This window comes from Betta splendens, chromosome 19 (assembly GCF_900634795.4).
Source record: "Betta splendens chromosome 19, fBetSpl5.4, whole genome shotgun sequence".
NCBI lineage: Eukaryota > Metazoa > Chordata > Actinopteri > Anabantiformes > Osphronemidae > Betta > Betta splendens.
In genome coordinates, this window is record NC_040898.2 from 11,199,883 (window position 1) to 11,220,600 (window position 20,718).

General features: G+C 41.5%; 2 protein-coding genes across 2 annotated transcripts; one reads left to right on the top strand and one right to left on the bottom strand.

Moving 5' to 3' along the window:
* Positions 1 to 1,735: 1,735 nt before the first annotated feature.
* fra10ac1 (FRA10A associated CGG repeat 1) lies at positions 1,736 to 13,385 on the bottom strand. Its single transcript, XM_029134896.3, has 14 exons — positions 13,263 to 13,385; positions 12,609 to 12,688; positions 12,340 to 12,432; positions 11,734 to 11,779; positions 11,427 to 11,503; positions 11,139 to 11,222; positions 10,862 to 10,946; positions 9,544 to 9,589; positions 4,372 to 4,485; positions 3,388 to 3,430; positions 2,833 to 2,972; positions 2,689 to 2,739; positions 2,343 to 2,427; positions 1,736 to 1,911 (listed from the first exon to the last, which is right to left on the bottom strand). The coding sequence occupies exons 1-14, from the start codon at positions 13,278 to 13,280 to the stop codon at positions 1,869 to 1,871; spliced, it is 1,005 nt and encodes a 334-aa protein (XP_028990729.1). The 5' UTR covers positions 13,281 to 13,385; the 3' UTR covers positions 1,736 to 1,868.
* Positions 13,386 to 14,089: 704 nt separating this feature from the next.
* lgi1b (leucine-rich, glioma inactivated 1b) lies at positions 14,090 to 20,701 on the top strand. Its single transcript, XM_029135335.3, has 12 exons — positions 14,090 to 14,172; positions 14,318 to 14,384; positions 14,486 to 14,718; positions 14,874 to 14,945; positions 15,862 to 15,933; positions 16,297 to 16,368; positions 17,567 to 17,638; positions 17,868 to 18,037; positions 18,149 to 18,313; positions 18,394 to 18,614; positions 18,696 to 18,942; positions 19,157 to 20,701. The coding sequence occupies exons 3-12, from the start codon at positions 14,531 to 14,533 to the stop codon at positions 19,504 to 19,506; spliced, it is 1,629 nt and encodes a 542-aa protein (XP_028991168.1). The 5' UTR covers positions 14,090 to 14,172; positions 14,318 to 14,384; positions 14,486 to 14,530; the 3' UTR covers positions 19,507 to 20,701.
* The last annotated feature ends 17 nt before the right edge of the window (positions 20,702 to 20,718 follow it).

Consider the following 20,718-nt stretch of genomic DNA (forward strand, 5'->3'; position numbering starts at 1 on the left):
TTAACTTAAGGAACCTTGGATTTAGCTGCAGCAGTGCTTCTTAGTACTATATCGTGCCGGGATCTTAGAAGCTCCAAAGCTGGATGAGCCTCAGGGGAAAGAGGATCAGTGGATTGGTTCGGATCTCTGCCTGACACGATGTTGCCTGATTTGTAGGTTAAAATCTTTTAGGGCGACATTCTATACCATGACAATTTTTGGATGACAGATTATACTATGGTATCTGAAAGTGGAGTCTCGTAAATTGGACGTTTTCCTTTCAGTAGGAACTTTTCACTACCTATCCCATAGGTGGAGTTTAGAAAATGTGTCTTTGTCTCTTGTCTGGAAGGTCATTGGCATCATATTGCACTTTTTTCTTTTTTAATGCCCCATATAAATTAGGAAACAAGGTTGCATCTGTGTCCTGGCTTTGTCATGTAGGAAGAGTTTCGTTCCTTGAGCATTGATAAAAAGAATCAAGAAGGTAGTTGGTTCAAGTCCTTGGAAGCCCAAAACTTTTTCAAGTCCTAAATCTTATCCAAACTGTTGTAATATTAGGTTGTTAGTTCAGGTCCTTTATCTTTAGATATTTTAAGGCCTTGTTCTCAATTAAATAGTAAATACAACCTGGAACAGGCTAACAGTTGCCCTGTGCAGTGGCTCAGAGAGATAAAGGACTCCTGTCAATACAGGAGGTTGTTAGTTCAAGTCCACATCTTTTCTGCACAAGATAACACCAAATAAGATACTTTTGAGGCCTTGTTGTCACACTAACAGTAAATACAACCTCAAACGGATCAAACCTGACTAGAACAGTGGCTCAGAGAGTTGAGAGACTGCTGCAGAAATAGCAGGTTGTGTGTTCAAATCTAGGATGATTCTAGCAATTTTTAGATCCAACTCTCAAAGTAACTTTAAAAGTGCGCCGAAAACATTTCTTGATGTGAAGGGTTCCTCAGTGGTGCACTGGGTAAGACGATGAGCGTAAGTCGCAAGGCGTGCAGACCTCATGATCAAATCCTGGGCACTGCCGGTTCCTGGACCACACAAAAGTCCTAAAGGGACTCCAGGGGGGGCCGTGTCCTCCCTGCGTTTCCAGAGAGGTGGAAAGAAGGCCTTATGAAGCTGAAAAGTAAGAATGGCTAAAACTTTTGAACTAATCTTTAAGATAGTTGGAGATGGATGGATCTCAATACATATGGCATTTTTTGGACAACACTGACTATACCATGAAAATTTCAAAAAACATTTTAAATCATCATCAGTTTGGATATTTAAATGGTATATATGGTATAATAATACTTCTATGATATTTGCATGTGTAGCCATGGATTTCTGTTAACAGCACAGTTAATTAACTGTAAACACGTCCAGGTGTACAAGTATAGCTGGGGGCTGAAATATTTTACAGTACTCAAAAACAGGCTGCTATTGCTCAATGTGCCATTTACTGTCGTTAACCACCTGTTAGCTTACACCACCATCACTCAGTGCTAAACAGTCCTGATTTACTCATTTATAGCTCAGTGTTTACCTGTGACAACCTGAACTAATTTTTGGTGTACCTTCATTTGATAAGTTTTTTTTTTATTTATTTTTTATTGTTATTACATTTATTTTAATGTTAATAGTTTTGATCTATATTGTAGTTAGGCAACATAAATCTAACTTAAAGGCAAATACTGCAACATTTTCTATAGTTGCAATAGCAAGATTTGAAAAAAAAGATGGAAATTAATTGATCTGACAGGTACAGGGTTAATATCCTGTTTATTTCTGTAGCAACAATAAATCAGTCAAATACTCACAAACATGCACACAAAAATCTAACATGGTTCATAGGAGGACGCCAAGTCACAGCAGGGTTGCTGCTGATGCCAGCAGAGTCAAAGAAACATGTCTTCAAAGTACTCATCAAACTCCTCCTCCCTAGACAGACAAACAAAATCACACAAATCTTAGTTCCCGTCATGCAGCGCTCACATAGTGTGTTAAATGCTTTCTTCGGGTGGCCCCAGACTGACTCTGGCTGACTTTGTTGTCATGCTTTTATTTCCCATATAAATTACATTCTACGCTCCAGAAATTATTATTAAATGTCACTGAGACACAGACACAAACATAATTTAATCACCATCTTTGGTAAACGTAGTATGTGAATATGATTTAATATTCAATTTATGATGCAATTGGATATTGAATTCTTTAAAGCATATCAGCTGGATTTATTGACTTCTCTGGCATTCGAGAATGGCTTTGTTCTAAATCTGTATTTAGTATCAGTAACCTATGTAGTGCTTGGTTGGTCTGCTGGCTTCAGATCAACTAACTGGGTGTAATTTAATGAACATTAACCTCACCTTGACTTCTCCTCTACTGCAGGGGCAGGTCCTCGCCAGTGATCAGCTTCAGTTTGGCCCTTTGGCACATCCTCAGGATCAGATTCTATGAGGAGAGATTGTCAATCATGCTTTTAAAAAAGGCAAAACTAGGTCAAAGGGTAGCGCTTATACAGTCTGTAAGACATCACCCTATATAGCAGGAATGGTGATGGATAGTTGTTGTTCAACTTAACAAGGGCAACTGACACCTTAAGTCACAGAAGGTCTGATGGTTTGTAAAAATCAGATTCCTGCATTTTTTAGTTGTTGTGACAATGGAAGTGGTGCTATTTTCACCCCAGATGTTTGGAGTCCTTTTTTTTACCTTTGTCCGAGTTCAGCGAGTCCTCTGAACTACTAGAAGATGAAGAGTGACCTGCAGAGAAGCAAAAAGCTCTATATAAATACAAACTCATCCCATTTAACATGATTACTATCCTAAATATTGGGGCAGTTTCAGAGGACTTACCTCTGTGACGTTTAAGTTTTTGTTTTTTGGACTGTGAAGACAATTTCTTCTTCTTCTGTTTCTTCTTCTTCTTTTGTGGTGATCCTTCACTCTCTTCCAATAGTGTTTTAGTCTTTGTCTTTGCTTTCACCTCTTTTCTCCTACAAACACACAGAGCAAGAAAACTGCATTCACAAAATAAAACAGTTCATATAGTTCAAGTCAGTTTAAGAATACACACGTTTTCATTCACTCTGCTGTGTGAAATCTATTAAAATGAACTAATTTCGATCTATATAACATACTCAAGGTCTATTCTTGCACACTGGTGTGTCCAGCTATAAAATCAGGTAAGTATCTGGTAAGGCAGGCAGAAACACGAACAGTGGTTAGAATTTTAAAATTTAAACCAATGCATGCTCCAACGTGCGCCGACTGTCCACAGTGACCTGCCCTACTTGTAGCAAACAAGCGCACAGTCTCCAAAAATTTTTGGGAATCACTCACCATCATGGGCCAAAAGAATTTACATTTTTAATGCACAATGCCTCAAGTGTAAAAAGTAACTTTGCTTACTTGTGATGGTAGTTGAGTTTGAAGGAGCATTCAGGGCAGAGTCCTAGAACACAAACAACATGGGATCAACACTGCTAGAATGTAGGCTTGTATGGTATGAACACGCAACTGTTGTTAGTGATAGCACAAGGCCACATCCACTGTGGATTCTCACTGCACTGCACTGTATATAATGATATTTGTATTTATATTCATTATTCATAGAAATGGTGTATTTTACTGATTCTTTGTTATTTGGAAACAGGTCTCTACAAAAATCTAACATTGTGAGGAGCAGCTTGCTCATGAGGAGTGGGCCAAAATACCTTCTGAGAGGTGCAGACGTCTGGTCGACAGTTAGAGGAACCGTTTGCAGTGATTGCCTCAGAAGTTTGTTCAACAAACTATTAAGTTAGGGGTACCATCATTTTTGTCCAGGGCTGTTTTTTCTTTCAATCAGTTAAGGGTACCAACAATTTTGTCCACTTGTGTAGATAACTAAAGAAACAAGTGACAAAACAAGCCTCTCTAACGCCTTTTGGAAGAAAAATTAAGTCAGGTTCTTCCTTTGTGTTAAAAATGCTTTCTATTAAATCATTGCAACATCAAACAGTTCTCAATCTAGAGCTCCTGAAACATGTTTAATAACTGTCGAAATATTTATGTCTGTCAAAGAGTTGAATTGAAAAAAAACAGAAAACACAATTTGTAAATGAGGACAAACAACATGTTGGGTGTGACCTGTTGCATTGGCTTATTAAAGAAGAGCATATAATTTCCTGCTTGGCCGAGTTTGACATGACCGGAGGGTTTCCAATTAGGGTAATTATTCTAACAGGATTTTCTGCAGTTTGATACCTGAAGAAGGATTATTATGAGCTGGGTTTTAGCCAGGAAACCCTACCAGGCTCCAGCCGCAAACATAAGAACACCCTTACATGCACACATTCTCGTTGTTCCATAATGACTGCAGAAATAGAACCACTCTTATCTCCTGTCTCTTACTGAGTTTGACCAATGCATTCCGCTTCTCTCCGTGCTCCACGTAGGCGAAATTCACCTCCCAGCTTTTCAGGCCTTCCTGCTTCTCGCAATGTTTGTTTCCACACTGAAACTGACCTGAAAGACCAGATAAGGACTATATTTGATTCATTCATTAATTCAATACATATGCAAGTTAAGATTAGAAATGTTTGTAGCCATTTATAACCACCCTAATATCCTAACCATTGAATATACCCATATATTTATATATTAACTCATTACATATATAAAGAAGAAGTGAACTTCATCTACTTTCTAGCTCAAGAAAGTAATTCAAACATCCCAACACCGCTGGTCAATCTCTTCACTCCTCCTTTACTTCCTACTGCTCTTTATCATCTCACTTTTTTCCCCATCTTGCCTCATCCCCTGAGGCCTCCCTCTAGCCACTGCACAGCCATCCTATTATCCCCAGAGGAGCTTAAGGTGGCACTGATCTGGTCTCTGGGGTTCCTCCAGATTGTAGTAGAGGGAGCAAATGCGTCAGAGCGGTCCATTTTTGGCTCAAGGATGACAAATGCCTCTCACCCGACTGAGATTAGGATTGTAAACATTTAAATGAGGTGGCTCTGGCCACCATGGCTCCTGGCCACTTGGGCCATAAGGCAGACTTTCTTTTCACAGGCTGTATTAGACTAAGGCCCTGTGACGTCAGCCAACAAAGACACTACTGGCTCCATTCCTGCATTCTGAGGAGTCTTCTTCCTTTTTGTTTATCACCTGTATTGTATTTAGGCCAATACTGTATGATCACCAGCCTGGAGCCTTAAAACTTCTTAAAAGCTCTGAGTAGCTGCCTGATGGCTGGTCTTTTCTGACCCTTCTGACACTACAGTACAGTACGTGGGTGTGACTTGGGACAGTGCCATTTCTCAGCTCAGTGCCAACATGACAAGTGACTGGCGTCCAGAGAATCCCGTCCTGTATTTACCATCATCAGGTGACGTCAATTATAATCACACTGGAATGCTCCCATGACATTTCACCCTCTGCATCATGCTCACAAACAAAATCCATTCACAGAGGAAGACAGGAAAAAAAAGCTGAGCGCCGTTTGACTGATTCCTCTTGCTTCTGCAGGGGAGCAGGTCGGTGTCAAATATAGAAGAATGTGTTATACATCGAAGGTTACAACGGAGTGTGAGAGTGGAGTCTATTTAAAACTGTTCCTAGGCAACATCTTTGACGAGAGTAAGGTCAGGAAACAATTTGCCACCCATTTCTGATCATTTTCAGCCTTCGGGCCTCACGATTTCCCACCTAAAGCATAGTAAGCACAACTTCATTCACGTGTGCTGTGGCAGATTATTCCAGCTGGATCGCAAGCACAACTCTCCTGTGGCTCTTAATTTTAAAGGTTTAAGAAGAAAAGGATGTTGAGAGTGTTCTGCTGGCTTGTTTGGCAAACTCGCATATCAGGTGAGCCACACGTGCTCCGGGGAAAGAGCTGGCACTAGGCTGGCTGAGCAAACCCGTTTAGAGGGGAAACTCCTGTCCACCTACGTCAATGGTTAATACCACCAGCCAAAAGCCCAAGATCAAGATGGATACAGCACACAGCAGATGGCCGCACGATTAACATTCACTGGATGACACTGCACAGCAGGGAACTAGGCCAGCACTCTCTCTTTTTAGGATACCTGTTGGAAGTTCACTAAACGCACATTACCAGAAACTGTACTTTAACATGCACCACTCATCTGTCAAGTCCCCAGCTTGTTAGTAGGAGACTGGATGGCTCACCTGGGATTATCCGATTTACCTCAAGGAACAGTACGATATTTTCTGAAAACACCTGACTGACTTCAGATTACACTACCGCCACATGTCTGTGTGTTGAGTGTGATCCTGCAGCCAAGTAGCCAGTTAGCATATGGTAGCTTTGGGGAAGGACTTCTGGGGAAACAGACTGGCTTTGACTGAAGGTAACAAAATCCCCCCCATGAGATTATAAGCAAAGCCATTTTTTGGTCCTGTTGCCAGGCAACCGCAAAGTGAAATCACAAAGGGAGCGGAAATTGTGATTTTTTTTGTGTGTGTATTTTAAATACAAATTAATTTATTAATTAAATGTACAGTACAAATAATGGAAGGTCACAACAACACGCAGCTGCTCCATATTCCAACACCTGAGATAGCAGTGTAGATGAGTCATTCCTCTGCATTCGTGTGCAATAGTTATCGATCTTGTGAATTCAGTGCAGGTTTCCACTCCGCTCTTGATCTTTATCATCGCACTGCTCCTTGATGTCGGCCACCTTTCTCAGCCTTTGAGAAAGCTGTGTGATTAGCATTCACTGGCCTAAGTGTTTTTTTTATCTATTAGGAATTAGGAAAGCAACATGATGCTTCTCTGGCCACACAGTCCTACATCAAGTCAGATTTAGCCTTTATAGATCTGTCTTTCACATTGACAAGCAGCCCAGACATCAGTCTCCCTTTCTGTATACCACTAAGACATAACCTTGATACACAATCATAGAGAAGACACTTGTTGTCCTCATTGTTAGTCTGGGAAACTCTGAAAGCCCTGTGCACTGTGGACTAATGAGCAATCACTCCCTGTAACTACAAACCCTGCCTACGTTGGAACACAGGCCAAGCTAAAGCAATCATTAACGCAACTGAAATGATCACATCTTTAAATTGGCCTGTCACTTTCGTTTTACCTAAAGCAGAAAATTAAGCAACGCTCCCAGGTGGTAATAAGATGTGACAATGTTCATGGTCATTTGTTAGAGCACTAAGAATAGAGCAAGGATAAGATCAGACAGACAGAGGTCTAGGTGGGTACAAAAAGGGTGCATCACATACTGAAATCCAAACACAATGAATAACAAAAAGACGACGACCTCCATGTTCCACTCTAGTTTTGCAGTGGCCTCACAGATCAGATCAACAGTGTCAAACAGTGCTCAACGGCTGTAGAAGACCCGTTAAAGGTATTTCTACATGATGGGACAAGACAGTGAAATGAGCAGAAGCATCCCCTTTGACAGAGCCAGAGGGAAAACACAAAGAAAAAAACAACTTGGAATGAATTGTCCTTATACATCGCACTCCACATGTACGTCCACTACAGCCCGAAAGACTCACAAGACATTTCCACATTCACAAAGCTCTTTCAATAAAGGACTGGAAACTTGAACACGATCCACATACTGTAGCATTGTAGCTTAAATGGGTTTTAGGGCTGGTGTGAAGTATGAGGAACACAGCGTAAAGCATCAACTGCATTTCTTTACCAATATGGGGTTTTTATCCACTCGTGTGGAGAGCAATGATTTCACAAATGCACTGGATTCATAAAGAAGACTCTTCTTCTTCGCCTCAAAAACATGCTGACCTCTAAAAGCAGACAAGGACAAGGAGAGCTTTTGGTAGTGCCAACAATTGCAAGTCATGTCCATAAAAAAGAAAGGTCAGTGCTTGTTGTAATCCACTTGATTGGGTGGAGAGTGGCCAGTATTACCTAATACAAACATGACCTAAGTGTACAGACAAGTGGAGACAATAAGAGGATAATTACTAAACTGTGTCCAGCAGCGCAGCAGTGGGCTCTCTCTTATATGGGAATGCAGGATGGCTTTAATGGATGCGTTTAAGCAGGTTACTGCCGTCATTTCTTATTTATCTGGAATAAATATTTATCTCTCAGAGTATATAGATTGAGTCTGGCCATTGGACAAACACTATAGACTGGACTGAAGTGAATTCCAGGTAGAAATAATTGAAGGGGAAACCAGACTTTATTCATGAAGGCTACAGTTTGTAGGATTTTTGCACCTAAGTGCCTGTGTTTCAAAGGTGACTCTGCATAAGCCTTCAAGCACAGTGTGCGATAAACACTTCCACCACCTCTAATCTGCAACACGAACAAATTCAAGTTTCAATTTGCACAAGTGTTTTCAGCAAGTCTAAATTAGGACGTTGGGTCCACCTTAGAGAACCGGATTAGTATTGATTTAAGTGAGTGTTTAGTGTCCAAGGCTCTAAATAGTGCTTAAGAAGTATTTCTCTGGGAATCATCAATGTACACAAAGCACAGACGTGACAGTTGAAGTCAAGTTCCTTTGACCTGATCTAATACCACTTCCTGTAGAATACTGCTACAGGGGGGGGGGGGGGGGGGGGGGGGGCTGTCAGAGACCAGGATTATTCAGTCTTAATCAGGAACAATATATTGGCTTAGTCAGACATACAGTGAATGTTTTTGAGGCTATATTGATATGAACACAACTAAATTATTCAAATGTAGAATATGTGCAGCTAGGTATGTTAATAAGCTGTCAGGGCAGGTTTACCCTCTGTAAAGCGCTGATACTGTCCTTCCTATAAATATCTGTCACACTAAGGAGCATGAGACAGAGAGGAGGGGCTGTACTAATCCTAAACATTTTATATACGCTAATCATCAAAGCACTGCCAAACTCCTGAGGTAGGCACCGTCACAAGTACAGGAGTAGAATAAGGCTGCTCTTTGCTGGTGTCTTGGGAAGGGGGACTATTTGTGTGAATCAATGCAGCACTTGATTATTGAGTGGTGCACTCAAGGTTGGGAGACACAAGTGAACCAGCTAATGAACTCAAGGTAAAGGTCAAGATAGTTAAAAGGTCTGAGGAGAGCATTTGTAATACAGGTTACCATTTGCAGAGGCTTGTGTAATAGGCATCTACACTATGTTGTCGTTTGTCTTTATCTTTGTCGCCATCTAGTGGAGAAGAATGAGAACGTTTAATATGCGTCTAAGGAAGTGACCCAAATCCATTCAACTATTGATTTCTTATTTTTGTTTCCCAGTATGGTTCCAGAGTTGTTTTACCACCACCCACAAGTTATTGTAAGCTCCTTCACTTCCTTTGTGCACTGTAACACCATCATCAGCATCCATCAGCAGCACACCCATGTGTTGACCTCTTACTGTATCTAGGGTCTGGCACAAACCACCACGCAAATAAACCCTGCTTCTAATCGATATTTAGGACACACTGCTTCTCCAAAGTAAACACATTTAGTTTGTGTTTCCCAAGAAATGTGCATTTAAGCATCGTATAATATCGTAATAAAGCAGAATAGGCAAACATTTCAAATTATGCATAAATGCAAATTTAAGATAATGTACAACACTGTACCTTTACCGGAGACAACTTCATTCTCAATTCGCCAACGAAACCCAAACTGTCAAGCACAAAATTGAAAATATCCATAAAAATCACTGAAGTGAAACAGGCACACGCAGCAAGACTGTTTGTCACTTCATCCTATAAATGATGATGAATAAACAAAGCTCAACTAAATCAACACCAGCCAGTGTTTTAGCTTTGTGTAGTGATTACATTTTGAGGTTCAGCAGCACCACATATCTTTGCTGTAAGATCAGGGCCTTACTGTAATTACTATATTTTCTGTATGTGTCAACGCAGTGATGAATAGGTGTGGAGGGTATCGCCATTTGTTAAAGCTGGTCATTAGTAGGTTGGAAAGTGTGTTACAGGGACAGCACTGACTCTGGATGCCTCTGGATTAATTCATGTGCTGAGCAAAACTTAACTAAACCCATGGGAATGATGCAACTAACCGCTCCCTTTGAAATCCTTAAATACACCCAAAAATCTGGATGTGTTCACTGGTGTAGGTCAGAGAAGGTTAGTGAATTCTAATGATAGATCCTCTAATCATTATGCATCGAGGTGGATATTACATCCAACGTCATAGTTCCACTAAATAAACATCACGATCTGAACTGTCACATGTGTTTGACAGACCGGACGGTGAAGCTGTGAAGCCAAGAGTACACTGCCCTTGGGTCTGACGTACTGTCAGTTTTACAGCTTTGAATCCTGACCAGAGTGGCCCTGTGGTCACCAGAGACGGAGCACAGTGCCAAGGAACATCATACTCCCACCTTCTTTCGGAAATAGACGGGTGGTGCTGGAGATCATTGCCTGAGTTATGAAATTTTACCCTTTGTTCGTGGCCCCACCACTGGGACAATTTGTGTCACTTTGGAGAGCGGAGCAAAAATTGATCATCCTGCCAAGTACTGGCTGTGATGTCTGACATGGCTGAGATGTCTGTAGTCAGTGCCTTCTGTGCATCCTGGGGGTGCTGTAACTTTTGCCTTGCCTCAAGAGGACTTGTTTTACTTTTCTTACACTAGCTGCTGCTCTCAATTTTAGCAGAGATTTATAAATCTGTACTGAATCTTCCAAATAAATGCATTGAATACAGGTGTGAACACATAAATATGGATCAGCTCATACTGCTAGTAGTCTGTCACTCACTCAGCCTCATAAAAGCCAAAACGCCCTGGCCAAATTCATATTTCGCTGACTTACCATTCACCTCTTTCATGCTGTCACACTCTGACCACCTCCTGCTACTACAGTATAATTCAGCTTGACATAGGTCAAGAATAAATCAATGAAAGCATTTGTGTACTTATCTTACCTTGTTTTCCTTGTATCTGCTGAGGTCAGCTATGCAGTACTCTTTAAACAACTTATCGTAATACTTTTTGGCAAGTTCCTTTTCCCTGTAACAGAAAGTCCAGAGGTAAAGTACATGAATCATAAACATAGGTGAAGCAGCAAATGACTTCAAAATGATATTTTGATTGGTCCCAATATACGAATACATATTTCCATTTTAGTGAATAGCAGAACAGTAATGTCAGCAAACAGAAGAATAAAGCAGAATCTCTGAAAAACTGACTACAGATAATCACCATGTCATGTCCTCCTCATCCTCGTCTGTCCAGAGGAAACGATGATTCTCCAGTAGCACGTCTGAATCAGTTTTGTCTTTATCCCTGTTGGACAACAAAAGTTGGAACCGGAATATATTCCAAAAAAAGAACTCACAAAAAAAATCCTGCAAGTATGAACTGTAAATAAATACATGTTTAAATGAAAGCAGTGGATAACAAAGGATCCAGTGGGGTTAACATATCCATAGTTTGAGCCTTGAGTGGCAGTAGTTGAATGATGATCAAGCTGTGAGACTAATCCCTTACACAGAGCGTCTGAAGTCAGCCATCTGTCCTCCATAATAAAGGATGTAATCAGCGACAAATTTCCTGTGTCGCTCAAACTGTAGACATCTGGTTAAGGTCAGACTCTTGAATGTTAACCTTTATGCTGTGAAATGCAAAACAAGGCTAACGGCTAACTACTGACAGCTACAGTTAAAGCGAATGCTGACATCCTAAAGTGATATCACCATGCTAATTTGTTGGAACCTTACATGTATGTATGAATAATGCATAAACTATTATCAGGGTTTTATAATGTCACATTAATTGAACATAAAGAAAAAGATACAGCATTCAACGATATCAGGTGGGCTCTTCTGTTCCGGGCTTCCTCTCTGAAACACAGGGTCATTATTTTATAACAGTTAGTAAATGTTAGATCAGTAACAAGTTTCGTTATCCCTACGGACATGACCTTCATCAGTGACTCAAACACAACTTCCTAACAGCAGGCTGTGTGAGACATAAGATAATGGAAAAAAAACAGTAAAATGCAAGAAGCTATGGTCTAATCTGGTTTTATTTGAAGCATAAATCAATAGAAACACATCTTCTCTGGTTCACGTAAAGACGATGGGAATTTAAATTGGCAGCATAATGAGTTTTTTCAAACATGAAAATGAAAATTGGATTTTTCTCACTTCATTTAGTCATGCATCACAAGAACACAAAGTGCACATGAAACTTCAATTTCATTGAGTAATTTCATTTTAACAGGCAATTTTTATATATTATCACATCTGACATTAATCTCATTGTGAAGACATAAAATGCAAGCGATAGTAAAGGAATAATGCTAATCATAGTTCTAGGAAGGAAATTAAAATATATAATTTGATATGATTAAACATAAAATAAAATGAAAGATGAAATGAGTAACATATTTAAACACTACCTGTCCAGTTCATCAGCATGTAAACTCCGATGAGCTACTTGAGAGTGCCGCCCTTTTTTAAATGGCTTTTGTTGAATTTCCTCCTCATGTTTTCTGTCAAAAAAGATGTTTAACCACATCAGCCCAAATAGACAGAAGATAAATATGAAAGACTATAAAAATGTTTTTATAACATGAATAATTTTCCTGCACATGTACACATTTTATTAGAAATTTTTCACTACACTGTCCTCTGAGTTTAGTTCAGACTGATTGGTTTTTAATTGTACCTTTTAAGGTGGCTCTCTGATGTCTCTCCCTGTGCATCCTCATCACTGAAATCAGAGTCATATCCGCCACTTCCGTGGACCTGAAAGACAAGGGAGCTGTTGGTGTTGGATGAATCACATAGGAACATACGTAACAGACTTACACACAACCATATAAACAACTGAGGCTAGACAGTAATGACACAGTTGGCTTCCCTGCACACATCAGGTTATGACAAGACAGGTCATAAATACAACACTACTCATTCCTGCTTAAATAAACTAGTAAAAATGACCCTAATGCCTGCTATTCATAACTTGTAGTTAACTCAGAGAACTTAAATTGTGACCTATTATCTTGTCTTGTTTTTATATTGGTTAATTAAAACGGTATTTTATCTAGTAAAATATTCCGCTCTAAAATGTAAGGCGCTAACGTCCGCAATTTCCCTTCTGTAGACGACTACTACTAGTACTACTACTAATACTACTACTACTACTAATAATAATAATAATAATACCAATACTACTGTTGCTAGCGCTGCTGCTATTTATCACCACCTTAACAAGAGGCTACGGTTTCATGCTCAGCGGCTGGTAATAAATAATTAAACTCAGCATATTCATTATACTGGTCCAAACCACATAACACCAAACAGCAGACACCCAGTTTACCTTCACGAGATTCTCCATGAGTTCATTCACTTTAGTTTCTAGCGACAGCTTCGAAATGTTTGCATGTCGCCCTTTGATGACGTCACACTTCAACTAAATCGCGAAATCATGACGTTTGCTTGAATCTAAAAAGACTCTTCTAAAAAGATGTTCGGACATAAGACTTCTAGTTTAAAGTAGTTTGATTTCTGCGTTTGTGAAGATAAATACTGATGTTCTGGTGACATTATATTTAAACTGTGTAGGTGAAGGACGAATAGACTATCAGTAAAGGATTCGTGTAGGCAGGGGACTGACATAAAGAGGGTATTATGCTGTATGAATGTTTGAAACCTTGGGACATAAGAGGTGGCAGAGGTGAAAGTCTGCCTCGGTCTAGAAACAAACCTCTAGTGTTTCAAACTAAACTTAACAAAGTGGAACTGAAAAAACAGCTATGTTATAACGTGAAAAAACTCTCATAAAACAGTATTACACATTATGAAATTCATTGCTGCGTTTTTATATCAAGCTCCCTATATGATGTCTGCTCCGCGAGACATTTCCTCTACCATAATGTCACCGCATTGCTAATTGTCTTTCAACAGAACCCCGTCCTCTTTTGTCAGTGGGTGTCATCATTATGCCGGAGCGGGGAAGAAAGGAGGCAGCATTTGAATGAGCGAGGCAGGTGTTTGTGCACAGAGCCGCATGAATAGCCGCTCCCCATTAGCCATGCACGCCTCCGACGCGCGCATAAATAATGTCTGACACCGCTGATAAAAAAGCGCACCTTTGGGGCCTCCCCTCCTCCCCCCTCTCACCCCAGTGTCTCTCTTTCTTCCCGTCTCCTTTTCTCTCCGGGGAGCGCTCGCTTGTTCCTTTTTTCCCTTTGACGCCCGCAGAATCGAGTCTACGAGACAACTTCTTTGTAAGCGGCACAATTATTTGATATATACCCGTCTTTAGCAGCGCGTCCAATTAGGGAACTCGACATGATTGCTTTTAATGACTAAAAATGAAATGACTGTTTGCTGCCCTGTCTGTGCCCGCATTCGTAATCCTGCGCCCTGCAGAACGAATCCACTGGACTGGCGCCGTCCTATTGAGACGCAAGAGGCATAGAAACAAACCGGCATCAGGGTGCGATCTGTTATTAAAAGAAACAAGGCAGAAATCGCTGCATAAAGCAGAAACCCCCGCTAAACCCACCCCCTCCGCCACTCTTTTTGGATTGCGCGTAGAAGTTGCATGACGAGGGCTGTTATTGCTCGGGCCGGACAGAAGCGATGGGACACCCGGGATGGAGAGGACGGACGCTCGTGCTGTGGGTCGCCGCCGTCTGCCTGGTATCAGCGGACGGACGGAGAGTGAGGCAGCCCAGATGCCCCCCTGGATGTACCTGCACCAAAGATAATGCCCTGTGCGAGAACGTCCGATCTGTGCCCCACAGCTTCCCCTCCGACGTCGTCTCACTGTAAGTGATGCTGCTCCTCGTTTGCATTGTGACATATGTCGTCATTTACATAACACGTTTTCGGGATATTTAGTTTTTACGTAGACAAATATTTATAGACAAGTCTCAACTTTATCGTGTATTCTTTCGCAATTAATCATTTTTAATTCGTTCAGATCCTTTGTCAAGACTGGCTTTAACGAAATCATCGGGGGAAGCTTTGTTCACACGCCTGCCCTGCAACTGCTGTGAGTGTCCGTCTGTCTGTCTGTCGTACATAAACAATAAAGCCGGACTTGCATAGAGGCTGAGATGCAGATTTAAAGGGGGATTCTCTCTAATTGTGTCAGCATTATGCAACACACCACATGGCTACAGAAACTAACAGCAGGGGCTGGGGACGGAGGAGAGAAGCATGAGGTAGACTTAAATAATGAACAAACAGCAACCTCACTGCTACAGACAAGATGAAGCCTCCAATCACGCAGCTTTTTTAGTTACCAATCATTTTATCCCAGCATAATCATTTCCTAAGCACCATTCACCTGGCACATCAGTCACTAGAATAAAGTCTTATTAGTGCCTGGAATATGTCTGACCAGAAGGAGGAGAAGTTGAATTCAACTTCTGTTATTATCTGCCAAAGTTACATGAAGCTGCTTCCAAGAAAGAAAAAAGATAAAATAAAACAGTTCTGATCTTTTGCACTTTGAGGCAGGTGTTTTGCATATGATTTAAATAATTTTGTTTACTAATAAGAAAAACACTTGAATAATCTCAGTCGCTCCAGTAAAAAAAAAAAAATCAAGCTCAAAATCAGTGTTTTAGTTGAAGACAATTCCCGCATTGCTGGTTTAAAGATGGCTCAGAAACATGTGGGAGGACGCAGCCCTTTGTCTCTTTCATTCATTTCCCGAAAAAGCCCGTAGGAGTGAGCTGCTATTTCTCCACTTCATTCTTTAAACACATACTGTAGGAACAAATGCACAATGCGCCTGCTGTCTTCTGTTTGGTACAAGAGCACACATTGTAAAGCACTTCAGAGTCACAGATTTGATTGTAGGAACAAGCTCCTAAAGCCAAGCAAGCAGAAAAGTGAGAATTGATGGCATTTTCACAAAAGCTAATTATTTTGTTTTTATTTGCTCTTTTCTCTCTTTACAGATTGTTCACAGCAAACTCATTTGACCTAATTGACGAAGATGCATTTTTGGGTTTACCACATCTTGAATATCTGTGAGTATTTATCATTAAGAGATGTTTATAATAAACAGTGTAATGTGATATATAATCATTTCACACTCAGGCTGTACGTGGTATACTGGAATGGTCTGAAACCTTACACCAGTCAGCATCAATCGAATCAAATCATGAAACTGGGTCCATCTTGCATGTACTGTAAAGCCCATTTCACATTATCAGTATTATTACTAAATAAAAGCTGGTGAGCTGATCCGATTCCCTTTGTAACCACACACTGATATATATTAAATGATTCACTGTGACAGTATGTTCAATGTTAAAGGTAATGTTTTGGAAACTTCTGCAACATAATAAACAAATCTGTCAAAAATCTAATCCTTCATCCTTCATTTACAGATTTATTGAAAATAACAAGATTGCATCCATTTCTCCATTTGCTTTCCGGGGCCTTAAAGCACTGATACATCTGTGAGTATTATGTCTCTATTCATTGTCTCTCTGCTAGTATGAGTAAGCCTCTCCTAAAGTGAGCGGAGAACCTGTGCGTGACCTGTGGGCTGACACTAAATATAACCGCACTGTAACCTTAAACCAGATGACCTGTAGTCTGTCCCGGAGTCCTTGAGCCAGGTTGTACCCAATGCATTTCATGTTGTGGCTGACAGAGCAGCCCTGGAGCACACTTGTGTTGCTTATCAGTGAGGCGGACGACTTTCATCTCTTCTACATAATAGTTTCACATGAAGGAGTACAAGAAAAATCATATCCTCTGCTCTAACCTGTGGTATAAGTACTTTAATATTAAGATTTATGTGTGTAACGTGGCTCTGTAAACCACCTTAAAATGCACCTTTCCTGTTCAGTGGTTACATTTATTTGTTTTGGTGGAAAGCAAACAAAGTTTTCCAACACACATTATGAATAAATGTATTACTAGGAGATATCTTGAATGCATCATATACTGAAATACATTATTTAATGGCCCCTGCTGGAATCCTTTCCACTTTCTCTATCCCCCGTCTGTTTGGAGAGCACATTCTCGCACAAACTCAAAGGCCTCTCTCCCCTGGAAAACCAACTCTCACATAAATAATGCACAATTCATGAATTATGCTGACATTCCACTTTATTCTCATCTCCCTCTGGTTAGGAGTTCTCTCTCTCTCTCTCTCTCTCTCTCGCTCTCTCTGTCTCTCTCTGTCTCTCACAAATAAGATGTGTTTATGGCAACTCTTGTCTCTTGGTTAGTTTAAACACGCTGGGATTAATTTTATCCACTTGACAGCTTTGAAACATTGGCCTTTGGTTAAGATGGCTAAAAACATAAAATAATGTTTTTTTCTGAACTATATTAAGAGAATTTAAAAATACCCTGAATATTTCTGCTGTGGAGTATTTTAGAGGATAAAGAACAGCGCGATGCTCCTTTTTTCCTCTTTATCCCACTTTATTTTATTGCTTAGCCTTTCAAAGACTCAGTACATGACAATTCTATATTAAAGGAACAATTTAATATGGGGGGGTCACATTTTGACCTCGATCTCTTGTAATTTTGATGTCATTACAGTTTGTTTATTCCACTCTAGTGCCTGTGTGCAGACAGACAGCCTGCTTCTGTTCAGTTCATTCAGTCCCTGTGCTTCTTTTATTTATTTTTCTCGACCAGGAGTCTGGCTTACAACAACCTTGAAACTCTCCCCAAAGATGTTTTCAGTGGCATGGACGCTTTGACCAAAGTGTGAGTTCTGTTTTTGGACAGTAATCCGTTCTAATATGCGTGAATATATGTTATTAATATGATCTATCATGATCGCTTATGCTGTTAGGAGCAAAGCCTCAAGCAAACAGGAATAAACACAATAAACCAAAGTAGAATAAAATGCTATGGATGCCGACGTAGGGCAGTAAACATATGGATTGGAAATAAATCCCGCAAGCCGTGTTTGACATGAATAACTTGCATGTAGGGATCTCCGAGGCAACAACCTGGTATGTGACTGTAAGCTGAAGTGGCTGGTGGAATGGATGCACAGCACGAACGCCACCCTGGACCAGATCCACTGCAGCGGTCCACCCAGCCACCAGGGGAGGAAAATCAATGACCTGCTGCCACACTCCTTTGACTGCATCACAGCAGGTATCGTTTTTCACTGTCTGCCTCGCCTTCCTCTCCCACGGCGCATCCCCTGCCCGTCGTTATTAACTGTTTCCGCTCCAAGAATTTCAGCGCGATGCCTTTTCCTTTTAGAGTTTGCCTCCTATCAGTCGCTGAAGTTCGAGTCTATTTCGGTGGAGGCCTTCACCTTTGGCATGGATCAGTTCGTCGTGTTTGCCCAACCTTTTGCTGGAACGTGCAACTTCCTGGAATGGGATCACGTCGAGATGACCTTCAGGACCTACGACACCATTGAAAGTGGGTTCACGCTCTGGAGGAGTCCTGTTTGTCGCCTCGAATGAAAGCATGTGACGAGGCAGGGCTTTGTTTTGGTTCAGGCACCTCCACTGTGGTCTGCAAGCCGATGGTGATCAACAGCCACCTCTTTGTGATCGTGGCGCAGCTGTTCGGGGGCTCACACATTTACAAGCGCGACACCTCGGCCAACAAGTTCATCAAGATCCAGGACATCGACATCCTGAAAATACGCAAACCTAATGACATTGAGACGTTTATGGTCGATGGGGAGTCATTCTTCGTGATCGCTGACAGCTCTAAGGTCGAGTTACTGAGCCGTGTTTGTGTTATTTTTGCTTTTTTAAGCACCTCGGTCGGGTTCTCATGCTTGTTCTTCTCTTAGGCCGGCTCCACGACGGTGTACAAATGGAACGGCAACGGCTTCTACTCCCACCAGTCGCTCCACCCCTGGTACCGGGACACGGACGTCGAATACCTGGAGATCTCCAACAAGCCGCACCTGATCCTGTCCAGCAGCTCCCAGAGGCCTGTTGTGTATCAGTGGAACAGGCTCCAGAAGCAGTTCGACCGCAGGACCGACGTCCCAGACATGGAGGACGTCTTGTCTGTGAAGCACTTCCGCGTCAAAGGTGAGTTGAATGTAACATTCATCCATTTCTATTTGTCGACTCGGTTAAACCCGCAAACAAGCCTTTCTTCATGAGCTCATCTAGTTGTGATGCAAAATAGCTATAAAGTATCTGGACTTACGTAACCCCTTCTGGCGTCGCTCCTATGTGGGATCCTGATTCGCAGCTGAATGTGTAAACTGAACAGCCCGTTGAACCTTTGTCCCTTTCAAAGGTGACCTGTTTATATGCTTGACAAGATTCATTGGGGACTCCAAGGTGATGCGCTGGGACGGTGCCATGTTCAAGGAGGCCCAGACATTTCCGTCCCGCGGCTCCATGGTGTTCCAGCCCGTCTCCATCGGCAACTGGCAGTACGCCATCTTGGGCAGCGATTACTCTCTGACGCAGGTCTACCAGTGGGACAGCAAGAGGGGCCAGTTTGTCCCATCCCAGGAGCTGAATATCCAGGCGCCTCGGGCATTTTCCCGCGTCTCCATTGACGACCGGGAGTTCCTGCTCGCATCCAGCTTCAAGGGGAAAACACAGATATATGAGCACCTTATGATCGATCTGAGCATCTAAATCCTTCGTAAATCCATAAACGTCTCCTTCTGTAGTTTTTACGTCAGTTGCTTTAGAAACCACCTAAAAGTTTCATCTAGGCTTAAAAGCTGTCTTGAGCAGAATCTTAGACTGTTAGATCATTCAAACGCTGAGTACAGCGGGATAGTTTGAGGTTAAGTGTCTGAAATCCTCCTTCAGCTTATCACTACTGAGACTTCACCCACATTGTTAGTTTAGTCCTGTATTTTCCTTTTGATGCCCTCCTCTTTGGGAATGCCTTATTCTCCATCAGCTGACTGTGCTACAGGGAAACTAATTACAGTGTTTACTGCTGCATTTGATAATTGGGTATTTTTGATGACTACATTCAAGTAAATGATTGCAAATATTTTCTTGAGAAAAAGAGGCAAAGCAAGTTCATATAAATACAAATTCATACAAATATAAAATTCAGGGTGGAGGTTCATCTCATCTATTTGTAATTATAGGCTTCTTCTGTGGTGGTGAATGTGGGGAGTCCCACACGTTCACGTTTTCACTGTCTGAACAGTAGAAACGACAGGACGGGCTCGTCAACCTGCGTCCCATCAGCCTTCTGGCTCCACTTTACACATCGATTGGTTCAGTGCGGGGAACAAAGAAGCCACGGACGCCGTGAGAAACGGCGGGTGGGCGTTCGGTCGCTCTCGCGGCTGAGCAAGACTGTCCACAGACGCTCGCAGCGTCGCTTCCCGATGAATGCCTCGCTAGAAGCGTCCCACTGTGTCGCCCCGGCCCTCTCGCTTTCACTGCACTCTTGCCCCTTTTCTCCCTCATTGACAAAACCCATTGTTGTCTCTTCCACTAAAAGCCGGCCACTGTGCAGCTACCTGTGCTTTCACACGGTACTCTTCCTCCGACACAAAAGAAGCAGCGACTAACAAGTTCACTGACAACAATTTGCCAAATATATTGTTTACGTTTCTACAATGCTTTGTACAGTAATTTATATAATGCTTTTGTATGTAGAGGGGACCAGTCAGTGTTTTATTTTCCTAGATTGAGTGTAGATATGATGTGTAACATTTTATTTATTAGCACAGACTTACTGTTCTGTACACGTGTCATTTTACTCTAGCTGGGCGATGATAGAGGACCTTCGCTATCGCTTCGCCATCTTGTTGCTGACTTTCATGTACAGTAGTAATAAATACTAAAACGCTGCATCGTAAAAGCCTCTCTTATTGAAGT

What these genes read in the sequence shown, in the direction of transcription:
- fra10ac1 (XM_029134896.3), bottom strand. An exon ending in TGAAGTTGTCTCCGGTAAAG is followed by an intron (nt 4,486 to 9,543) that starts GTACAGTGTTGT and finishes CTGGTCTTTCAG; the next exon opens with GTCAGTTTCAGTGTGGAAAC. An exon ending in CTCGCTGAACTCGGACAAAG is followed by an intron (nt 2,428 to 2,688) that starts GTAAAAAAAAGG and finishes CTCTCCTCATAG; the next exon opens with AATCTGATCCTGAGGATGTG.
- lgi1b (XM_029135335.3), top strand. Translation starts at nt 14,531, where the DNA reads ATGGGACACCCGGGATGGAGAGGACGGACGCTCGTGCTGTGGGTCGCC. An exon ending in TGATCGCTGACAGCTCTAAG is followed by an intron (nt 18,615 to 18,695) that starts GTCGAGTTACTG and finishes TTCTTCTCTTAG; the next exon opens with GCCGGCTCCACGACGGTGTA. An exon ending in GAAGCACTTCCGCGTCAAAG is followed by an intron (nt 18,943 to 19,156) that starts GTGAGTTGAATG and finishes TCCCTTTCAAAG; the next exon opens with GTGACCTGTTTATATGCTTG.